Raw genomic sequence first — 24,552 nt, 5'->3', positions numbered from 1 at the left:
TTCCACAGGAATAGGGTCTTGCTCATCTTTGGGCTTTGAAATTATCATGTACTTCATACATACCCATAAAATTAATAGTACAAAGTAGACTGTAATAAATAGTAGGTACATCTAGGAAGAAACAGTATTATAGGGTCTTCCCAGAGGAAGCAACCTTCAACTGAGCCTTGTAGAATGGGCCTATCAGAGGCAGTCTGGATACCTTCCTCTTCCTGAGATAGGCAGCCCTGTCCCCTTCTTGGGAATTCCTGAGAGCAATGGATGTTTGTATTTCCCTGGAGCAAGAGAGAAAAAGACATCCTTGAAATCATTTAGGGCCCAAAAGAGTAGCTTGTTGGTCCAATCCCAGAGAAGTATTTGCCACAGTTGTCTGCCTTGGGAAAGCACCTGGACTGTTGGAGGAAGTGGAGCCAGTCCAGAGACAGGAGGTGAGCCAAAGGCAACAAAAATGCACCCTTATTTCTTCTTTGTTTTGCTTTTCCCTTTTCCTCCTCCTCCATTTGTTGCTCTCTTTTCTCTTCCCTTTCTATACACCTGCCACTTCTTCTTTCTGCTTCTCCTCCTCCTGCCCCACCCACATGGTCCCCTTTCTTCGAGGACTGCTGTCTGCCCTCACCCAGCTCTCATCAGCCCTGCTGTTTGACGCCGTCTATGCCGTGGTGACTGCAGTGCAGGAGTTGAACCGGAGCCAGGAGATTGGTGTGAAGCCCCTGTCCTGCGGCTCAGCCCAGATCTGGCAGCATGGCACCAGCCTCATGAACTACCTGCGCATGGTGAGGGGTGGCTGGGGCCCTGTGGGTTCATGCCTAGCCTGCCAGTGGGAGAATCACTTCAAAGTCACTTGCTTCCAGGCCTACTCAGTTTATCACAGCCCCAAATAAAACAGCGATCTGTGGCAACCCCATCAGGGGATCAAAGGTCACACTTGTTCCCTAATCCCTAAAATCACAGGAATCCATGGCAAGTTTGCTTACAAGACAGTAGCCCTTGAGAGCCTTAGACTATTAAGGACTCCCTGAATTCCAGGCTTGAAATCTGATTCCGGTAGTCCCAGCAAAGTTCTGCACAAATGGGAATGGATGTTGCTGCTGTAGACAGTGATCCCTCAGGGAGTTGCAGGCTCAGCACTTCTAATTTGATACTGGGTTCCTCATGTTCCCCTAGCCATGCCTTTTCCAGTGGGTTGGACATGGATCTCTAGCCCACAAAGAAGCAATCTCCTGTCAGACAAGTCTGGTTCGGAGTGGCTTGGGTTTTGCATTTAAGTCAGGTCATTCTGACTTCTTGCAGTCTGGGAGTGAGTAAACAGCTGCCCAAATAGGACAAATGCTATTAATAGCCGAAATCCTGGAGAAGGGGTTCAGGGGAATCTGAGATCAAGCTAGTATCTTGGCATCATGTTGGTTTATGTAGCAGCTGTGAGGTCATTGGGTATGGGGCATCCTTCTCCTCCAGCCCCAGTCAATTCTGAATTGGTTCTAGAGACATCAAATTTCTAGTCTCAAGATCCTTTGGCTGAAAGGTAGGGAGGAGAATGGATCTTGATGGCATCTCCTTTCTTGGGCATGTTATTTAGATATCCTTAAATAGCACACGTGTGGGATGCTTGCTTGGGCCAAGTGGAACACAGGGCCTATTTGGTGCTGTAACTCACTCTCTCTTGGACAGGTAGAATTGGAAGGTCTCACTGGCCACATTGAATTCAACAGCAAAGGCCAGAGGTCGAACTATGCCTTGAAAATCTTACAGTTCACAAGGAATGGTTTTCGGCAGGTAAGCCTAGCTATGCTGCCATGGTGGCAGATCTCCTCTTTGTTCTTTTTTCTATCCCCAGCTCATTTCTCCTTGGCACTCAGGATAGCCTCCTTCTCTCAGTTATGCCCAAGGACAACAAGCTGCATCCTGTGCAAACCTACTGGCATGCACTGGCTCTCTCCCTTCCTCACCAGGATCAGCCAGTGTGGGTCAGGGACAGCAGCCCTGGCAAAATACCAAGAAGGAGGCAACCATACTTTATTAAGGGGAGAGGGGAGGCAGATGAGTGTCACATAAGGAGGTAATTCCCAAGTATTGTCTACTATTTTGGATCATTGTACAACCTGAATCTTGCCCTAACCCTGGAACCAGTGTTAGATTCCAGGTTGCTTGCAGGTCAGACACAGATCAGATTCCATAGGGGCGGAGGAATTCTTTCAGTATTGGAATGGACAGCCAGTTCTCTCCTGTCAGCTCTTTTCTTTTTCTGATCAGCCCACGTTCTCCCCTACATCCATTCTACCAATCATACCCCTCCTCCCCTGTCTGCCACCTGTCTTCTTCTGCCAGCTTAGGAGTCCTTTGTAGATTCTTTTAACTCCCAACTCTTTTTCTTATTCTCCCTCATTAACCTTCTTCTCCTTTTTTCCAATTCTCTTACATGAGCGGAAACAGGAATTCTGACAGCTACTCCAAGTGCTGTCAACTGCAGCCTCTATGCATAGAATTCCCTCTTGACCTCCCTGTGTCTCACCCCCATATTTTTGAACTAATGTTGAATGGAATCTGCTGCAGAAGTAACCATTAAAGAGGATAGTGCTTTTGACTTTCAGCTACCCTAAGAAATACACATTCCTGATTGGATCTCTCTGAAGATCTCCCAACTTCCCATCACCCTAATAATCAATTCTCTATTCTTAGCCTAGCTGTTCTCTAACCTTAAAAAAAAAAAACAAAACAAAAACTTAGAAATAGGAAGCCGTGTACTAATTACAGAGGACGCAGACATATTGATTGCTTCCTGAATGTCAAGGTAGCTAAACAAGGGAACATAGCACTGCAGGATCACCTTTCATGGGGATTATTAAGAATCTTTATTGTCATCATCATCATCGTCATCGTCATAGCAGTTTTCATTTAGTAAGTTCTTATCACACGGGTCATATGCCACATTAAGTATGCCATATATATTTTCTCATGTAACCCTACGAAGTAGGTATTTTTTATTACTTTCCACTTATAGTGAGGAAACTGAGGCGACTGACTGACTTGGTCATGGACAATTAGCAGTGGCAGCTGGTTTTGAACCTAAATGTTTCTAACTTCGAAGCCCAAGTTCTTAACTATTATGATAAATCATACATTAGAATTATCTTGGTAATTTGGAAAAAATGCAAATTACTGTCAGAAGTGATTAGTACAGGAAAAATAAAACAAGGTAAAGAAATGAAGCATGTGGAGATATTCATGGTGGAGAAGCAGTAGTTAGGAGAACATGTTCACACCAAAACACACACCCACTCCATGGAGAGCCCAGTCCTGGGCTTGGGCCTCACAACTGCTTCTTGAGTGTTCCCCTGGAAGAGCCTACTGCTAGCACCCCTTCCATCAAGCAACATTTGTAGTGGTGGAGTTGGCTGGTGGCCCTGATCCCACCATCCACTTGAAAGACAGCTAATTAAGCTCAAAGTACCTCTTCACCTTAAATGCTTCTCCAGCAGCTACCACTCAGGCTGGCTTTTCCCAGCTGCTGGGCCACAGGATTGAGTCATTGAGAAACACCATCCCTCAGCCCCTATCCCTGGCTACAAGCACCCATCTCTCAGCCCTCATCCCAGCCCAGCTAGGTCTTCTGCTCTGAGGCATTCAAAACAGCAGCAGCTGCTCCTTCCTCATCAGCATGCATTCATGGTATAAGGTAGGGAGGCTCAAACCTAGGTACGCATAAGAATGACCAGTGGTGCTTGTCTTAAAATGCATATTCCCAGGCTCCACAATCCTCGATTAGTAAAACTGAGTGCATTCCAGGAATCTGCATATTCTTAATTGCCACCTAGATAGGTGATTATAATATGGGTGGCCCACAGATTGCACTTTAACAGATAGTGCTCTAATAGAAGAATGTTAGTCAGCTGCAGCCTCTATGCATAGAATTCCTTCTTGACCTCCCTGCGTCCCACCCCCCATATTTTTGAACTAATGTTGAATGGAATCTGCTGCAGAAGTAACCATTAAAGAGGATAGTGCTTTTGACCTTCAGCTACCCTAAGAGACACACATTCCTGATTGGATTCATAAAGTAGATTACAATAATCTTCTTTGTTACCCATGTTTTTTCAACAAATCTGGTGACTCTCCTGCTGCTTTCCTATCTGGCTCAGGTTCTGTAAAGACCAATGAAAACTTTGAAAGATATGTATGGACACAGATGTAGCTTTACAGCACTGGTCCCCAGATTCCATCCTAATCACCAGCCCAATCTTTGCCTCCTGACAGGTATCCTTCCCCTGCTGATTATGAGAATGAGAAATGGTTTGAGACGTGATAATTGATTGTACTTCTGTTCCACGGTGAAAAGAATGTCAGTATTTCTGCTCTAATATTCTCCCAGTTCCATTCAAAGTGATGCTAGCAGAGGAAGGGAGAGTGACCAGGAGCAGGGGAAATGACATCTCTTGAATACCTGTTGTGTGCCAGACACCACATGGGGACTTTACACAGATCATGTCTGATCTGGAGAATAACCCTTCAAGGTAGATAAATCCCCATTTCACAAATGAGGAAACTGAAGCTTAAGGAGGAAGAGCATGTCCCAAGTTCACTATTAGCAAGGACTTCATGCGGAGCTGGAATTCATGCTCAGTTTGTCCAACTCCAAAGCCTGTGTTCTTGGATCTTTCACTTTTGGCCTTTCTGCATTTTCCTAGAATCCCTAAACCCCCAAATCAAAACAGTTTACTCGGTTCTGTTGATATGCTGCCATCTGCTGCAAACGAGGAAGGCTCCTGACTCCCAATGACCTGCTGGGCTGGGCTTCCTCTAATAATGGCGTCTTCTCATTTGGATTTGGATTTGTTTTTTCTCTTCCTTTCTGGACAAGTGACTATTAAAATCTGGTTTTGATTATTTAGAAAGCATCATGCAGGGACCCAGTGGGTTGTAATTGGTAAAACATCTGAACCAAATACTGTATTCCCTGCCAGTAATTGATTAAGGGATAATACCATTTTAAAAATAGTCTTTCAGAATCCAGGGTTGTTTTTTACCATTTAAAAAATTACTATTTTGATTCTGTTTAGAGAGGGTTTTCCATCTTAGGATTCTGTGGAGATTTCACTGAAGCCTTTTGTGGGGAAGGTATTTCCTACAGTGTCCTAGAAGTGACATTTCTGAACTTGATTATCTCTTGATTGCTTATTGCTGGGTGTAGAAGTCAATAGTATTGCTTCCAGTTTCTCTAACTTCATCTTCCATTTATTGCTTGTGTGAGATCTCCAGTCTCCATCCTTTATTCTCCCTTTCCATTCCCCAGATGATTTACTGGGTCATATTGGAATAGGATAATCTCTCTCCCTGATTTGGGAGAAATCATATTTGAAAAAGTCAAGGAAAAAAAAGAAACACATCATTAGAGGGCTTTTAATTTCCTTCATTTAACTTGGTCTAAAGATCAGAGATTCTGAGCAGCCCTCAAGCGACTTTGTTAGGGCTATAATAGTATGAGTACACCTTTCATCTGAAGATCTGAAATGGCTTAACTGGTTCTAATTAAGCCTTTGGGAGAGAGAAGGCTGAGAAAGCGGGCTTTGACATCCTTAGCTATAGATACAGATCTCAACTTTTCCATTGGCTTACTGTATATCACCATGGGAGTACCTCAACTTTCTTTCTCTGTGCAATAAAAATGATAACCTTTCAACATTTGGCCTGGCTAAACCCAATGACTATTGAAACTAGATTTGCATGCCACTCTCTTCTGCTTACCTGTGGTTAGATGGAAAACTGGCTCTACTGACAGAATTAGAATAGCTAACATTTATTGAGTATGACCAAATGATGACTCTGCTGAGCAGTGTGTATTGGTATTTAAAATTTCTTATCTTTTTATCAGCCATGCATAAAAGCTATTCCCTCCATCCTGCAGGTAAAGAAACTGAAACAGAAAGAGATAAAGTAATGTGTCCACATCCATACAGCTAGTTAGTTCCAGACTTATGAACTGAGTCTGGGTCTAGCTGTATTCAAAGTCCGTGGTCTCTCCACTCTGCAGCATGGCCCTAGCACATGCTGGAGGAGACCATTGAGTCCTCTAGTCTAATCTTCCAACCCACTACAAGAATATTCTCCACAGTCTCCCTGACAGAAACAGCCATCCGGCCTCTCCTTTAGTATTTCCTGGGCCAGGGAATTTACTACTTCCCAAAGGATATATTTCAAAGTCTTCTACACACTGTGTTAAAGTCTTCCTCCTAATCTTATCTCATGAATCAACCCAGAATATCCTGCTTTCAGTTTTTACCAGCTCTTCAAATATTTAAAAATGGTTCAATTTCAATTTATTCATTGCTTCTTAAAATTTAACATGAAAATTTTGAGTACTTACTTTGTGTCAAGGGCTAGGAATGCAAGACAAATGAGTCATGGTCCCTTCAAGAGCTCATAATCTTTTAGGAAAGGCAAAAAATGCAGCCAACTATTACTGTACAGTGCTCAGCTTGTTCTGCCTCTAATTTTTTTCTTCCCCAAAGCTGTTCCCAATGCAACACAGCCTCCAAATATCTCATCACTGATACTTTTTGATTTGTCTAGGTCTCTATTAAAACATGAGGCCCATATTGGAGACCGTGCTGTTGTTGGGGCTAAATGGCACGGAGCTGAGAGTACTATCACCTTCTTCACTCCTAACACTAAATTTCTATTTAATATGAAAAAATTTTTACTTATTTTTATTTTTTAATTTTTAAAAATATTAATTTATTCTGAACTCTGGGCCTTGGAGTCACTTAATTTCTCCACTTGCTCTCCTCCCCAATATGCAAGGTCATTTCCCTTGAATTTTTCATAGAAATCATCCCTGAGCCACCTTTTCCTTGGACTTCTGATCCATTTAACTGTATTCCTATGGAGATGGAGAGATTGGAAGAGCTGGCCAAGTGGGCCAGTAAAAAGCATTAAGAACTGGTAGCCATATTTTGTTTTTCCAAGCTGACAACTCAGCTTTCCAAAGGGCTGATTTTCTGGAATGGCTTGAGTGTAGTTCAAACCAGAGGCAGGAGGATGGAAGAGATGGCTTTGTGAGTCACCCTCACAAAACCAAGAACTAAAGGAACTAGTGTCCTCTAGAAGTTTCAGGGAATCCAGATCCAATTTCCTGAGGTTCCTGTGGGTTCCACCAATTGCTGGGAGGACAGGCTCCCTCTCTTTAAGCTCCTCTCTTGATATCTTCCCTGACAGAAGCCTTTATATAGACACGTCTGCCCTCTTTCCAGGGAAGTCTGGGACCATGCGGTGTTTGCAGCAGCAGAGCTTGATTTGGCAGCACTCCTGAGTAGCATAAAGGAAACTACTTTTCTAATCATGGTCCTCTGTATCTGGGAACACCAGGAAACATCTGTTGCTTTGATAGCAATTTTAGCAGACCTGCTGGTGGGATCCCCTCCTGTTCCCACCTCCAGACACCTTCCCCAACTTCAAAATAAAACAAAGAACAACAGAAAACCCTAAAAACACCTTGTCAGATTAGAGATTGTGCTGCCATTGCCTGCATGAGGCCTTAAGGAACAGTGAGGAGGGTGTCATCCACTGTATGGAGAAGTCCAACCCAGCATCTGTGCCCTCTTTTCAACTCCTCTTATTATGAGCCTCTGTGACAGCTCAGGTCCCATCTGCACTAACGAGAACAGCCATTAAGTCTCAGACAGGTTGCCAGTGGGGAAGCGGCTCTGAAAGTGCCATGATTGCTACTATCTAATACATTTTCAGTTTGAGGAAGGGGTTTACCATAAATATGCAGATCCTTTGACGCTGCCTTTGCAGGACCTGGCTTAGAGCACTGGTTGTGGGAGTGGGGGTTGTTGATTGCTGGAAATCAGGAGCCTCAAGTGCTGTCTCCCAGGCTGGGGGGCAGGCCTGACAAGAGTGGGCAGCCCAGAAAGACTGCTTGGTTGGCCATTCCCCCTGAGAACCATTGGAGTGACTGCTTTTGATGAGAAAATTCTGAGGTGAAAGATTCTCTGGTGGAGGGAGGGGAGAAAGAGATGGGTGGTTTGGGAGGGAGCTTTGAAGGTTACTGAGATATCACTTATTTATTCCTTTTAATTAAGGAACTGGTAGGAGGGGAATTGGCATCAGGTTTAAAGTAGTTGACAATTTCTCATAGACTATCATAAATTCTTAGAGTTAGAGGAGATCTGAAAGGTCATCTAGTCCACCTTTCCCACCAGAGAAGGCAGATGAGAGTGTATCATTAATATGCTTAAAACCCCACTGGTTCCTGTTTGCTTTCAGGGTGAAATGGCAGCTCCACCACAAGGCTATTACATGCTAGGTCTAACCTTAAGCCTCCTCCCATGCCATGCCCCCTCAGACACTCTTCCCCAGTGACACTAAACATGTCTACTTTGGACACACCAGGAGGTCTCACACCCCATGCCTGTGCCCCAATGCACAGGTCTCCATGTGCACCCCCATTTCTCACCTGGCTACTTCTGCTCGTACATCAGAATTGAACTCAGCCTCTTCTCAGGAAGTCTTCAGATGGTCTGTTTATGTGTTCCCAGCCTACCTCTGCTGTAGTATCCTCATACTGTCATCATTCCATGGCTGGGGTCTCCTTAAGAACAGACCCAGAAATGCTCAACTAAGAGTGGGGCTCAGCATAGGCCTGGAGAAAGGGTGTACCAGCATTTGCGGAGCCCAGCACTGGAGCTCAAGGAGTGTGCAGAGAACAAACTGGATGAGCCATTCTGGCCCTAATGAGCTCACATCCAGCAGGAACACCAGAGCCCTGGACACCTGGATTTTGTCATGAAAATTCTCTAAAGCCACTGCTCCCCAATTTGTTCAGGGAGATTTCACATGACAACCCTCCCTATTGATGATGAGAATTTGAAAATTCGAGTGGAAGGCCCCTCAAATCATTGATTCATTTCTCCCTTTCAATTTGCTTTCCTTTCTCTAAGAGCAATACCTTTCTAGTTAATTAAAAGTCTTTTAAGTACCTCATCCAGTGAGAGCGTCTGGCTTACCTGGCCACCCACAGGATAAAGCCACGGAGTAGATGAGCTGGCTTTGGAAAGGTGTAACATGAGGGCTTTCTCCCTGGCACACATATGTCCGATTCTTTCTCCCAAAGCACAGGGATTTCCTGCTTATTGGTTTCGATGAAAAATTTACTAACTGCAGAAGTATATTCACACATCAGCCTGCAAACAAGTTAGAGCTACTTAAATTTCCAAACAGGTCTGCTTTGGGACAGAGGAGCAGAGTGTAAAGTGCTGCATTTTAAATATATTTCTTGTGATATGTCCGATGTATCCTGTCTGAGCTCAGCCTGGGGAAGGGTGCCAGTTCTTGGTGACTCCTTTCTGCATCTCTTCAGCCAGCTCATGCCTGGGAGAGCTAGAAGAGGCTGAGCTGCTAATTTAGTCTCCTGAAGCAACCCATATCAGTCAGCTCTGAAGAGACTTGGAGCAGGCCACTGGGCAAAGGTGGAAAGTAAAGGCAGGCACACCAAGGGGAGAGGAAAATCCAGGGAGGTGAGAGGGGCTGTGTGCACTAGCAGGCACCATGGGGAGTAGAAAGATTCAGGGCCAAGGCCCCACTCTTGCAATTCCTAGCATTCTGTTCCTCAATTGCTTCTTCAATAAAATCGAAGTGATGGTCATAATATCTGTTTTACATGAATCAGAAAATTATTGTGATGACAAAATGAAGTAATGTTTATAGACATGCTTTGAGGATTCTACTATACTGTGCAAATTTTAGTTCTGTCATCCCTCATGGAGATGTCTGTCTATATGTTTTTCTATCTTTGTATGCAGTATTCCTGGAATCTTCCTGGTTCAGGGCAGAAAGAAAGACAAAGCAGGGCTGGCCATCTGCTCACATCAGTCCTACTGCGAACCCAGAGTCCTGCAAGAGGGCTGTGAAGACCAGTCCATGCCAGCCACTATGCTAGAAGTGAATTCTGCCAGCAGTCCCCTCCCTACTTCAGGATGGGTTCCTCATGGCCTTTCCCCAACCCCACCTCTCTCCTTCCTCCATTCCTAACTTCTGTCCTTCCTCCACTCCTTAACATGGCAGTGTTATCAGTTGTACTTTGCAGTGGCTCTGGGTGGATGTGAAGAGGAGAACCAGAAGTCATGACTACTTCTGGGAAAGTCTACAGCCCATCTAGGGTCTGCCGACATGGCACTGCTCAAATGAGAGCATTGGCACCCTGAAACTAAAAACTCTCCATTTTTCCAGAGGGATAGTGAAGCCCAGCCGTACTGTCTCCCACTCGCAAGCCTACATCCATTTAAGGCCAGTCTCAGTCCATCCCTGAAAGCTCAGATATGCATCTTGCCTGGCTCTCCAGCACTCTGCTGACTCCTGGAGGACAGGGAGTGACCATCTTCCTTCAGCCTAGATGCTTCGTTAGAATCGTTAATTAAATTGGCATCTACTACTCAGAGCTCAAAGTTGTGTTATTCATACAACTGCTTTCTCAAGATTCTTCTCTACCTGGGAAGTTTAACAAATGGAGCCAGGTACTCTCTATGCCCTGAGTTTGTCATGTTCATTGGCAGTAATTTTCTTGTAAGATGAAAAATCTCGAGCTTAGCTCTATGATAAGTTCTCTCCTCAGGAGCTAATTCTAAATACCATCTACTTCTGGAAGGTGAGAGAGGGATGTGCAGCTGAGTCTTCATATTTACAGACTCTGCCATGCATTTATCTTGCCAGTTTGATCAACCTCCAAAATGTTTAGAAGAGAATCTCTGAGATTTTTGACCGAACAAGAAAAAAGAAGGAGTTGAGATATAGGCAAAAGAAATTATTAAAATCAGTACTCCTGAGCAACTCACTCAGGAAAATTTAACTTCTGAAACCCTGAACTAGTTGGAGAGTCCATTGAATCCCATCCCTGAGAGTAACATTAGAGATGAGGTAGCATATTCAATCAGAGCTGACTGGGGTGAACAGAGCTACAATCCTGCCCTAGAGAGTATTCACTTGTCACTAGAGTCCCTGGAAACAGCCACTACAGGTTTGCTCTCTTTGGCCAGGAGTGTGGTGAAGGTAGACCAAATTCCACTTCACATCTCAGAGGCTGGGTATTTAGAATGGCAGTCTGAGCACATATTGGCAAAAGCCAAACATTCAAGTACAAAGTACAGCCAATTCTCATTATTTGTGGATTCCGTATTTGCAAATTTGTCTACTCACTAAAATCTCTTTATAACTCCCAAATCAATACTCAGCATTTTTTAGACATAAGCAGAGCAGTGAAAAATTTGAGTCAGCAGAAGGTATATTCCCAGCCAAGGTTGGACGAGGTGGCGTTCTGCCTTCTTGTCTTAGCTCCCATACTGTCAACAAGTGAATTTTTTGTGATCTAGTTAGCTTTAGGTCTTTTGCATTTTTTTTTTTTTTGCTTTTTATTAATGATTTTGCTGTTTAAAATGACCCCCAAGCTTAGGCTGAAGTGCTGTTTAGTGTTCTAAGTGCACAAAAGCTATGATGTGCCTTACAGAGAAAATAAAAGTGTTAGAAAAATATCATTCAGGCATGAGTTATAGTGCTGTCATTTAATATTAATGAATCAACTATACATTAAATAAAGTGTCTATAAGCAGAAATACATGAAATAAGGTTATATATTGATTAGTTGAAGAATATGTTGTGACCAGAGCTTCATAGGAACCTAACCCTGTTTTTCCATTAGGAGCAATGGTTCAGTATTTCCTAATTCAGTGTTTGTGGCAATTTTATAGAACAGAACTACTGTGAATAACAAGAATCAACTGTAATGAGATTCAGCCAGGAGAGAAGACCAAGAATGCACAAACTTATGAGTAACTGAAGTTTTCTTCAGCAGCTGAAAAGTAGCCTTTTCTCTCTACATTCACTACCCTATACCCCTACTCTCTTGTTTTCTCACAATATCCAAGGACCTCATCTGCCCTTGATGTCTTGGACTTCCTCTTGGTTCCCCTGATATCAAAGTAGAATCTAGATCCTACACTCCTAGGGCCAAAAGGAATAATGAAGGTCCTCTAGACCAGTGTTTTACTTGAATGCTTGAATTCTTGCAAATACTTTCTCATGAAGCTGAGTCTGTTCTTAAATGACTCCAGTGTTGGGAACTCATTACCTATAGGGACAGCATGTTCCATCTTGGAAAGCTCTTATTTTTGGAAACTTTTTCTAGCTTTTGGGAAGAATTATTTCTTTCTGAAGCCTCTTCCTTTTGTCCTTAGTTCTATTTCTTGAGCCCACACATCTGTTCCATCCTTTCCTTCACTGCCTTTACTTTTTCCTTCTATAAAGTAATTTCAATCTCTTTATGTTCTTGGTCAGTATCATTGGAACACACTCTAGTTTGCTAATGTTCCACTTAAATAGTGGTGCCTAGAGCAATATGCAATATTTCAGGTGTGGTCTGGGTAGGAAAGCACCCTCTCCTTGCATTGAAACCACCATGCCTTTCCTTTGTAAATGGTGGCATGCAACTAAGACTACAAGGTAGTAACACTTTTAGATTATTTCCATGTTAACCAAACACAATGTCTAAGCTCCAAGACAAGACTCTCTAGTGGAAAGAATGCCAGGCATCAGCCATAGGACTCAGAGAAAGCTGTTTTGCAGCTGGTGTAAGAGGGCCCTTCTCACATGTCTCTCATGGGTAGCCACTTTGCTTCATCTCCATGTCTTAGCCATACTTCTAGTGCCCTTTTACCTGTCCCTACAGTCACCTGTCTGTGGCCTCTTTGTGTTTCCCCTCTCAGGCCTATCTCTCCCAGTCTCTGCCCTAAGACACTTGGAAAAAATACCACATTATAAACATACCTGGCATTTTCAGGAATTCATGTTTGACCTGGAAGGGGCTAGATTATATCCTTCTTTTATTGAAGACTAAACTGAGTTGCCTAAAGAAATTTCATAATGCAATTCAGCAGATATTTATGAAGTATCCATTATCTCAGGTCAGGCACTGTCCTGAGAGCTGGGGGCACAAAGGAGAATTTATTAATGAAATAACTGAATATGACTAAGCAACATTGCTGTTCTAAGTACTAGAGATATGAGGGAGAACAAGACATAGTCTCATCATTCATGGATGTATTGTCCAGTGGGGGATATGGGCTTAAAATAACTAATTACCTAAATAATTATATGATTACAAGTGTGAAGAGTGCTAAGAAGGTGCTATAATTGAGTCCCTGTGGTGGGAGACTTGACTGAGACAGAGAGGTTGTCATTCTGACTGAAGCTTGGTGGATGGCTGTGCATCCCCAGGTAAAGGGGAGCTTGATGAGTCTGGTATGAGCCTCAGAGACCAGAGCTGGTTGATGGCAGAGCCAGATCTGGAAGCTAAATATCCTAATGCTTTAATTTTTCCACTGTACTCCATTGTCCCCTTCCTCGAGCTTTATTTAAATATCCTCTCCTAAGTAAGTAAGTCAGAATCAAAGACAAAGCAAAGTCTGACTTCAGGAATATGGACTTCCAAGCAGAGTCACTTATGGCAAATACCAATGAGTAAAGAATAACAAATCAAATGTTTACTTGAAGGTTTAACTACATATCTGTAGTTCAGTAAAATTAATATCTTGGTGGCAGTATGGCATAGTGGACCTGCTTGTTTTTAAATCTGCACTAACTGTGGAATTTTGGTCAAGAAACCTAACCTCCCTGAGCCTCAGTTTTCTAATCTATAAAGTGGGGATAATAGTAATAACCTCCTTGTAGTATGGTTGGAAAGATTAAATGAAATAACGAATGTAACATATATAAATGTTCAAAAGTATTAGCCTATATAATTTTCTTACAGTTAATCCTTTAGTTACAACAATTGGCTAAGACTAGGAGTTCATTGATGCCAAAATTTATTTATTGAGCATCAGTTATGTTCCCGGTACTATGCTAGGGGCTGTTATAGAGTAGTGAATAGGTGAGGTACTCACATTCTTATGCCAGGTATACTTTTTTCATACTTTCTGAGCATGACTTGCATTTAGGTTACAATCCAGGACACATATAAACACCAACCTACACATAATTGAACCAAGAGCTTATGAAATGGTAGTTACCCTGCTATGTGCATTGCACTCTGATCTATTCTTGGTATATATTTCATTTCTAAAATGCAGATCTTGACCCACTAAATTGATTTTACAACCTAATGGGTTCCAACCACAGTTGAACAAAAAACTGCCTTAGACCAACTGAGTTGAAGGCTTAATAAGCCCAGGTAAAACTCATTTGACAAGCAATCTTCCAAGCTTTCTCTGGGCTTGTTTTCGATCTCTCACCTTTGGCATTTGCCAAAGTTGTCTTTTGATCAAGAATTTTCACGGCATTCTGCAAGTAAGCGCATATTTTGTGCTAAGAGAATATTTTGGCTTATAGAATGGGGTCTATAGCCAACATCAGAAACTCCCATTTTTCCCCAAATCACCCCCTGAGGCACTCATTGGGCCCTTACTCATGACCTAGTCTCACATATAAACTAAACCTTTATTATTGGAGATATTGGATTTAAATTCAAGCAGCACTTTATTCCTTCCTGCCAGGGGTGATCATTATGCAGGCTTACAAAATAAGCCTTTTTCTAGTCTTATATCAAGGTACAGACCTATACTGTAGAGCCTCTGAAACTATAACTCAATCTCGTTTAATCCCTGGGGTCTGTAGCCACAGTGTTTGATACCTAACTATCACTGCATATATATCAAAATCAGTTCTGTGTACTCAAGGGAACACTACTATATTATATGCATCCTTCCTAATGAGAACTTCCACTTTGAACCTGAGTCTGAGGTAAAAAAAAAAAAAAAATGAGTCATTGGTTATTGTTTGTCCAACTTTAGATGGCCCTGGAGAACAAGAATCTGGAATAAAGGAGTTTGCATTTGGATAGATCTTTAAACTTTTGTCACATTGGTGATTTTCTCAGATCATCTCAATAAGGGGAGAAGGGAAGGAAGACCACCTTTGTCTTATAGGTAGCCAGATTAACTTCTTGGACATACAACAAGTGGCAGGATGGAACATGAAGCCAAATTTCTTGACTTCTGGTCAGCTGCATTCCCATAGCTTATTACAGTTCATCAAAATTCATCATGCACATTGTTTTATGAAAGGGCTAAGTATGCAGAGTGGCCCCCAAATGCCAAAGGAGCCAAGAGGCCAAAGAACAAGGCAGACAAGTCCAGGTTATTGGCTTAAAGAATTTAATAGAGAACTTAGTTAAAGATAGCAGTCTCAGGAGGCAGTGAGACCAATGAATTCCCACACCTTTGACCCCCTACCTCTGACTCTGTGTTTAATAACTAAAAGCAGTGAGAATGTGTAGATGATCGAAGGGATCAGATGCCGGGATGCTCTGGTACCAGGATGAAGTAAGAGAAACTGGGAGTGTGCCTCCCCCAGAGAGAAAATTAATGAGATTCTTGTGATCCACACAGAGCTCTGTGTACGTATTGGAGAGCACTCCCAGGGGAAGAAGAGGATGTCAAAGTTTCAGGTTCACCCCAATGTCAAGATGGCAAATTAGCTTAAGACGGAGTCATTTATGTTCCTCACACAAATTATCTCAGTTGATTATCAACAGCAATGTCAAACTATAAGCAAACAGGTTCATTTATTTCTAATTTACAGTTGAGGAATATTCAGAGAGGTTAAGTGACTCACCCAAGGTCATGTAGCTTATGCATGGCAGAGGAGGAAAGAAAATGTGGGTATTCTGGTGCCCCCGACTGCATCCTCTGTGTCAAGTCCCTAAGCAACAACCCTGGGCCTTGGCCGGGATCACTCTCATAGGCTCTCATAGCTGACTCCCTTCAGGGGTGTATTCTTCAACAAACAAGTTCGCTGTGATCAGAGAAGTATGTGCAAAGGCCCATGTTGGGATAGCCTAACCTGCCCTAAACTCAACCAGATAGTATAGTAGTAATTAGAACATGATTTCAAATCCAGATTTAATCCCCTATTAACTGTGATCCTCAGCAAGTTGCATAACATCTCTGTGTCTGAATTTCATTCATTTGTTCATTTATTCATTCAATCCACAAAAACACATATGAAGTATCTACGTTAAGCATTATTTTGTTCTCTGAAGTACCCACATTTCTCAAGTGGAAATAATAACAGGGTTGTTATGCAGAATCAAGGATACTTATGTGAGCAAGTCATGTGGCTGAGTGCCCAGAATGTAAAAGTGATCAATAAGTGCGAATTCTGACTCTAGGGCAGAAGGACTTGCCTGGTCTTGGATTTATGTCAGCCTCTGTAGAAGAAGCTGGATCTTGGCAGGGCTGAGTGAAAAGAAAAATCACCTAAACATACTAAATATTAAAATATTAAAAATCATAATTATATATATAACTAAATATATAAAAATCATACTAAATAAAAAATCACCTAAACATACTAAAATATTAAATGTTATAGAGCCATGTACATGCCCACAAATGCAGGTAAGGATGTGAGGAAATCCCTCAGGGCTTTAAAAATGAATTCCTTTTTACCTACCTGGGAGAGAACAAGGTAGCAACATGACAACCCTGAATGATTCTAGGTGGGAGTAAGAGGGCTGTAAGCAAGAAGCATGTGGGGCTGCTCTGGGAAGAACTCCCCATCTCAGGCAACAGCAGAGGACTTCTCCTCAGTGGCATAGTAAGAAAGACATGAGTAAGTAATGGTCTCATTAATGAATGTGAGCTTGAGATAAATATTTGAAGGCAAAGAATATGGTTGTGGAAGTTTGACTTTGGGAGATAAAAGGAAAGGCTTCCTGCAGGAAGTGATTTTTAAACTGAGGCCTGAAGGATTAACATATGTAAACTACTAGATCAGGGTTTGGAAAACTTCTATAAAGGTCCAGATAGTAAATTTTTAGACTTCGCAACTCTACCGTTGTAGGTGAACATAGTCACAAACAATACCTAAATGAAGGGATGTAAACGTTTTCCAAGAAAATTTCATTTCCTGAAACAGGTCAACCCATGAATTAGCTGACAGAGAGCTAGGGTGTTGGATACAGAAGGTCATGCTGCAAGGAGAGTTCCAGACCCTGGCAGGAAGGAGCTCATTGCACTTGAACACATAGGTGTGACTCAAGCACAGATAAAGATGGAGAAAATAGGATGAGATGAATGTAGAGAGTGGGCAGAGGTCAGGCCTCTCAGGGCCTGGTTAGCTATGTTACAGATTTTGGTCTCTATCCTTAAACCAAAATGGGAAAGAATTGAAGGGTTTTAAGCAGGGCTAATGTGATTATATTTGAGATTTCAGAGATGACTTCCTACCGTTATGTGGAAAGCAGAACAAAGAGAGGCCCAGGGTGGATTCTAGTCCAGGGGGAGTTAACTGGGAACTTGAACTGGGGTGGAGGCCATAAAAGGGTGAGACTCAGGAAATTAACTGAATTATGTAGGGCCACCTAGCCCTGTGGGTACAGTGCTAGATGCCAATGCAGGTCTTCAGACTCCAGGTTGCATACTATCTGCTCTTCTAGGAAGCAGCAGAGGACTGCTGTGGTCATGGCCCATGGATGAGCATTTTCCATGGTATGTTGTTAAGGCAGTGACCAGCTTGATTACACTGACCCAGAGTCACATGGTAGACCTAATGCAGGTCTCTGATGCTCATTCATTTGTACAGTAGTCACCTTCAAAATGTCTGTGCATAGCCCATGCCGATGTTATGGGTCCATTTACTAGAGCCCCTAGGCCCTATCAGGCCTTACCTGTATTTTCCTTGCAACAATTCTTTCAAGCTTGGTACCTTGGTTGCTGACCCAGCGGCCTTAAACACAACTACTGGAAGGTCAGGGGCCCTTAGAGACAGCTATCCTGACAGCAGTGAGAAGTGACAGTTCACAGTGAGAAAGAGACAGTATGAAAAGTAGACAAATTGACTTATACAAGCACAGAAATGAAAGCAAGTGAGTTGCTCCACATTTCAGTAACCCATGATTCGCGGTATATCACAGCAAGGTATAATAAATGTCTTCATAATGATGTCACTGTGTATTAAGGTAAAAATGTTCACTCTGTTTAAAAGGACAGTGGAAATTATAATTCCTCTGCAAAGAATTTTTGAAATAATGCCTTCAAATAAGTAATTAAAATATCCAATATTTTAGCGGTTAAAGGAGCATTGTTTCTTCATTTTATATGGCTTCTGTATCCTTTGAGGATATTGGATAAAAGGTACTTTCTATGCATTTTTAAACATATCCCACATCAGTTATATTTACCTAAATTTTCATATTTGACCAAGCACTCCTATCAATAGTGGTTTATTCTAAAAGTATTAGAATCAGTAGTGAGCGGGAGTACACATTTGTTTTAAATATTGTGATCCCAATTAAGCAGCACATTTGCCTTGTTTGGAATCCTATTTTTTTTTCACTTAGCAGCTTTATTACTAAAGTAAATTATTAACTTATGTGGGCCTCATTTTCCTTACTAATAAAGTGGAGTGGCAATGAGATTCAAATGCATAAACCTGGCACAGAGCCTATGTGAGTGTGGTTAGGGCCAATGGTATGCTGGAGCCAGCTTACCGAGGTAGTAAGAGCTCATTATATACACTTCTCTTCCCAACTCTTCTCAGTGACAACAGATTGGTAACTCGAAATCAGCTACAGGGAAAGTGTTTACACCACAGAAATTGGCAAATGGTACAGATCAGAGCCTTTCTTCCTGGAGAACCAGTTTTTACGCATTTCCTAGCTTAGCACAGGTAGGCACCCAAACACTGTTAATCTCTACATCCTTGCCTTTCCTTGTCAGCATGTTTTGTCTGGGTTGCTCTTCCTGATATACTCTAATCCATCCTGCATCAGGATCATATGGAGTACTTGCTACAACATATATTGCAAGGCCCTACTCCCAGAGTTTCTGATTTAGTCAGTCTGAAATGGGACCTGAGAATTTGCATTTCTAACACTGATACTGCTGGTTCAGGGACCAAACTTTGAAGCACTAGTCTAATCTGTCTAATAAACTGTAAGTCTAAAGTGAAAAGCCCTCTGTATTGCACAGAAGAGATCTCACCTTCTGTCTCAGGCAATGGCATTAAAAATTAAATTAAATACATAGTACTTTCCATGTACACCATCTCATTTAATCTCCTTAAGAACCCTATCAGGTAATAATTACTATTTTAACCTCCATTTTATAGATAAGGGAAATTGAAGCTCAGAAGGATTAAGTACCTTACCTGAGGTCAAATAGCTTAAAAGCATAGAACCTAGGTCAAACCTAAATCTTCCAACTCTGGGACCATTACATTCATGGTGCAAATTGTGCAATGCTGAAGGGCAAATAGAGGCTGAAATCTAGCCAGAAATCTGCATGCTCAGCTGTGCATCCATGGGGCCACATCAGCCTTTTCCTTATCTGCATTAAGGTGCTGTATAGTCTAGCAGTGGTGATGTCAAAATCCACACTCTCTTCTCCTTTTATTACAACTTATGTGGCCCCTAGGACAACTGGTGGAAAGGCAGAGCAGGAGAGAGAAACAGAAAGTATGGCAAAAGGGCTAAGGGAAGACATTCCTTGAAGAATAATCAAGCCTGCACACATGTGGTTATGTGGAAGAGTCTTATAAAACAGCTGTTCCTGTAGGAGATTTTGGGGGCAGGTGTCAGCAGGGTGGAGCAAGGGAATTTGGCTAGAGGCAGAACCACATATTGTCAGTAATGACAAATGTATCTCCTACCCACCCCTGGCATATGTGTTGCATGGTAGGTGCCCAGTGGGTGGGGCAATTAGCCTATACCACAGGGTGCCTGGCTCTGTCTCTCACTTTCTCTCCCACTGCCTTTCAGCAATTAGACTGAACTGGGTAATAGCTGCCAAGCCACTTTGTTGGATCTGATGAGTTTATTAATTTCTTGGGGGCTAATGGGAGTGTGGGTGGGAGATTCATTTTCTGGTTGGAGCTTAGGGGCTAATTAGTCTCTTTGCTATGTCCCCAGAGGTCGGGGACAGGAGGATAATGAATTGCTCAGGCTGTAATATCTGGCTCCGGGTAAGTTGTTTTTATCCCCGGATTCTGTGGTAACCTACCTTGTGGCTCAGGTAAGACCAGGTAGTCTTGGACTGGGGGCAGGCAATTAACGAGGATTGGGTCCCCTGAGAACAGTGAAGTAGGAAATGGGTTGGGATGGGGCTGAGGTCTTGCTGGCTCTGTCAGTGTGAAATGTACATTTAAGGTGATTAGAAGTTCAATCCTATCCCAAACATCCAAGTGCTGACATCCAGCCCAATTGTTCTTTATGCCACCTGTCCAAATCTGACCCTTCCCACCCTAGGAGACTATTGGAAGACAATTCTCGCCATTTTGAAGACAATGGAACTGAGCCTATGAGAAAACAATTATTTCTCCTTGACTTTGTGGAGTGTCAAAACCCAGGAGTAAAAAGCTCTGTATCCAGAGTTCTTGCTGGATGGCTGAGGCCCCTTCAGTCCTTTCTCTGGTTAGCCAGGCCTGCTTATGAGAAGGGGCATATTTGCTTCCCTACTCAAGAGACAGCAACAAAGACAGGAAAGACTTTGGATGTAGGAATCAGATAGCTCTGGGTTCAAGCCTGTACCACACCTACTAACTAGGTGACTTTAGGCAAGCCATTAAACCAAGGTTGGTGGGAGAATTCAGAGATGATTATATTCAGACACATCTAGCACAACAGGTCTCCAATAACTATTTTTCTCCTTTCTCCTTTCACTTGAAATCTAACAACTCATTCCTCATCTTCCCCTCCCCTTCCCCCTGCAGAAAGAAAGGAGGCGAGGGAAACTCAGCAATAACCTGACCTGGCTGATCCCTTTGAGAGACAGCAAGCACTCCAGAGGGCCAGAAAAGGGCTTGCCTGCCTTCTGTCCCTGTCCAACCAATAGTAGCCATCTGCCAATAAGCAATGATGGCTTTTGCCTGCTTCCAAGTACCAGTCCCTAAGCAAGGTGCTGGGTGCAAGCATAAATAGGCCAACCCTACGTAGGCTAGTGGGGAATCAGACAGGTAAACAAAAATGTGCAATAGAACATTAGAAGAGCCAGACAGGATGGACATGAGGGCTTCTTTGGGAAGAATTATCTGGAACTAAGAGCACAGGGGTTAAAGTTCAAGCCTCTCAGCCCATGGGCAAGGTGACTTCGGGAAAGTTGAGTAGGCTCTTTTATTTTGGTGTCAGTTTCTTTATGTATAAAATGAGACTTCCTGAGTGCATGTGCATGAGACACTGCTTATAAACTAAAAACTGAACATGAACATGTGCAGGACCATTATTTAGCTCTTGCAGAGTGGGGCAAGCTGACCACCATACTCTAGGTGGCATCTTCACAGAGGCTTGGTCAGGGGTTTTTGGCTATCTCCTCTTTGGCAGGTGAAAGTGTAATCTATAAATACCATCAGGCTCCTGCTTGGAACTGGAGGCCTGCAAGAGGTCCCAGCTGATGTTCCAGGGTGGCCCTAGCTTGGCCCTCCCCTCTTTAAGCTCTAAACCATCACATCAGGGAGAATATTCCTGTTCCCTGTGACCCTGAGCCCACTAACCCCATGGGGTAGAGATGGGGGCCAAAGGTGAAACATGTCTTTATGGACATTGGTGCTTCCACAAGAGGAACATAGAGCCCAGTTCTGGTGACTAGAGCCACATGACATCCGTAGAACTTGTGAGATTTTTCCAGGAAAGCTGCTGCTGGTGCCTGGAAATGCTTGGCAGAGGCAGATGTATGCGTTTCGTTGGGTTTCTAGCCAGCTGTCAGCCATCTCTCCTGGCTGTCCATCTTGAACATTCAGCAATAGAAATGATTTGCCAGAGGCTCCAGCTAGTAGAAATATGTTAGTATCACACACACACACACACACACACACACACACACACACACACACACACACACACACATCAAAATGGTTCCACTGAGAAAACAAACCATCTAAAAACCCAGTGCTGTTGAGTTTAGATTTAGGTGATGTTTTAGCATGGAGACCTAAGTTGTAGATTTTTTTTTTCCATAAAAGTTAAGACAATGGGGAAGAGAAAGGAAAATAACATTTATTTATTAAAGGCCTAATATATGTCACTTCTCTCCAGTATACTATTTTGATTCTTATTTAGATAATCAGAATCACTGAATACAGGCTGAAGCAAAAGAGCTTTGTGGCTCATTCTTGACTCAAGATAATGTGATGCCACATGTTCCGTTTCCTCTTGTATGAACTTCCCTGAATTCCATTCCATTCCTGATTTATTTTTCCATGTTCTTCTTCCACTTCTCCTAAGTCATCAGCACTTTCTTTCCTTCCTCTTACATGTCTCCCCACCCTTCCTTGAGCCCCACCCTCAACCCTATGTAACAGTACCCTTACCCAAGTTCAGCCCCTTTGCTTCATAGGCCATATCCCTCCCTGCTTCTATGGCTTACATACAGCCCAACCAGAAAGCAGGGAATTAACCTCTGAACTCCTTCCAGCCCTGGGTACCTGCAGGATCTCAGCAACCCAGCTCCCCAGCCTCCTCATTCTGCCATTTCTTCCCAGTTATTTCTCCTTGGTCTTCTCAGATTGGCCAGTGGCATGTGGCAGATGGCCTCAGCATGGACAGCCGCCTCTATGCCTCCAACATATCCGACAGTCTCTTCAACACCACCCTGGTCGTCACTACTATCCTGGTAAGCAGGGTGCTCCTGGGCCTCCCAGCTGCAGCTCCCAGCTGCAGCTCCCAGCATGCCTCTTCTAGCTCCAAGTTCCTCATAGGCTTGCCAGCAAACAGAAGATGGGAGCTCTAATCACAGCACTGAGGTCAATTTATGACAGTATAATTAAACTCAAGTTGCTGTTTCATATGGAAATTATATTTAATGAGTTCCAAAGCAGCTGGGGAAGAGGGATGGGGTTGAGAGGCTCCACAGTTTGAGGGTACCTCTTCCAGGGGTACCCTGACAACTAGGGAAACTCTGCATGGCCAACGGAAGCTGACCTTATGACACAGGTGAGAGAAGTCCACCAGGATGGCCCCTTATTATTTTGCAACAGCCTACCTTGCTTGATGCCTACCATATACAAAATGCTCACCTGCAGTGGACATCTGAATTCCAGTGAGCTTTCATGGCCTATTTCTTCATTTCTAGCTGGTGAAGAGAGAGTTCTCCATCTATAGAGCCAGTGACCTTTTCTAATTGATTCAGTTTTCTTCAACAGTTACCAAACCCCTCTCCCCATGTGCCAGGCACTCTGCTCTCCTGGAGACACAAAGATGAATAAGACAGCCTATTCTCAAAGAGGTTATAATTTAGTAGATGGCATCAACCAGGTGTATTTATGGCTAAGGTATTCTTCTTCTTCCCTAAAGATCTCATGTTTTAAAGATTCGTCAATTAAACCAACTGAATGTATTAAGCAATAATTAGTTGTTCTTCTCCCCTACCCTACTCCTTTAACTAATCAAAAGCATGTTTCCTGCCTGTTACAGTATCTTATCAGCAGGAGATAACCAGTGCTGCCACACTGATGTAGTTCCAGCCCAAAGCAGGGACTTGATGAATTCATTAGCCTGCTCAGCCTTATCTTTGTTAAATGTGCAAAGCCACCTATTGAGACTATTTCTTTTAGGCTTTTGGGGATTATAAAAAGAGCTACCTTCATGAACTCCTAGGCCCCAGGACTCTGGACTGGACTTAAAGGTCTACTGTAATCAGAGTGGGATAAAAGCCAGGAAATAAGTGCATAACCTGGTGCCTAAGGATTGAAGGAGAGAGGGGAGGTCGGCAAAGCCTTTGAAGAAGAAGGGGCATGGAAGATGAGCTCTAAAAGACAGAGAGAAAGGGAGAGAGAGAAGTGAATCAAGGAGAGTTGTCAAGTACCAGGAAATGCTGAAAAGTGCAGGTTTTCCCAGGAAATGAGCATTGGTAGAGAGAGGTAAGCCCTAAGGCCAGAAAAGTAGGTCAAGCCCATAGTGCTTAGGAATTTGAATGCCAGGCTGTTGAGTTTTCTCTTTATTTGGTAGGAAACAGGGGTCACTGAATAGTTTTATTCGTTCATTGAATGAATATTTATTGGGCACCATTGCGTGTGCTAGGCACTGTTCTCAGTTCTATCTGCTCAGGAATAGATAGAACTGGGGAAGGAGACTTGAGAGAATGACAGTGCAAGTGATATGAACACTTGGGTGATCAGGGCCTCACCGTGAAGGGTAGATCTAACCAGAGAGACCTGACAGGAGAGAGGTGAAAGTCAACTAGCCATCTAGGAAGGAATATTCTGGGCAGAGGGAATAGTCAAAACAAAGGGCAGAGAGAGCAGTTCCAGCTCCCAGTCACTTCTCATCTCTGCTCCTACATTAGCTTATCTGAACCATGTGAAAAAGTCAGAAAGATTAGAGGATGGTGGTGTCACCACTCCAGCTGAGATCTGGAGAGCCTGACTGAGTTAGGGCAATAGTGAGCTGCAATCCGGGCCCAGTGTGGATAGGCAGCACTCAGTGTGATTGCTGGGATTTCCCTCCCACTGTCTTCTCTACCTCAGAAGTACTTCTCAAATCTGTCCCCTGCTATCTATCCTCATAATCCATGCTCT

General features: G+C 43.0%; 1 protein-coding gene across 1 annotated transcript in view; it reads left to right on the top strand.

Moving 5' to 3' along the window:
* The window catches only part of GRIK4 (glutamate ionotropic receptor kainate type subunit 4), a 451,038-nt gene that overhangs the window by 342,907 nt on the left and 83,579 nt on the right, over window positions 1–24,552 (top strand). The window contains exons 10-12 of the mRNA XM_011383591.2: window positions 621–773; window positions 1,669–1,773; window positions 22,542–22,649. Coding sequence (XP_011381893.1) covers window positions 621–773; window positions 1,669–1,773; window positions 22,542–22,649 — 366 coding nt within the window. The remainder of the gene's footprint in view (window positions 1–620; window positions 774–1,668; window positions 1,774–22,541; window positions 22,650–24,552) is intronic.

This window comes from Pteropus vampyrus, unplaced genomic scaffold (genome assembly GCF_000151845.1).
Source record: "Pteropus vampyrus isolate Shadow unplaced genomic scaffold, Pvam_2.0 Scaffold528, whole genome shotgun sequence".
Taxonomy (NCBI): Eukaryota; Metazoa; Chordata; class Mammalia; order Chiroptera; family Pteropodidae; genus Pteropus; species Pteropus vampyrus.
This window is presented reverse-complemented; position numbering and strand designations above follow the sequence as displayed.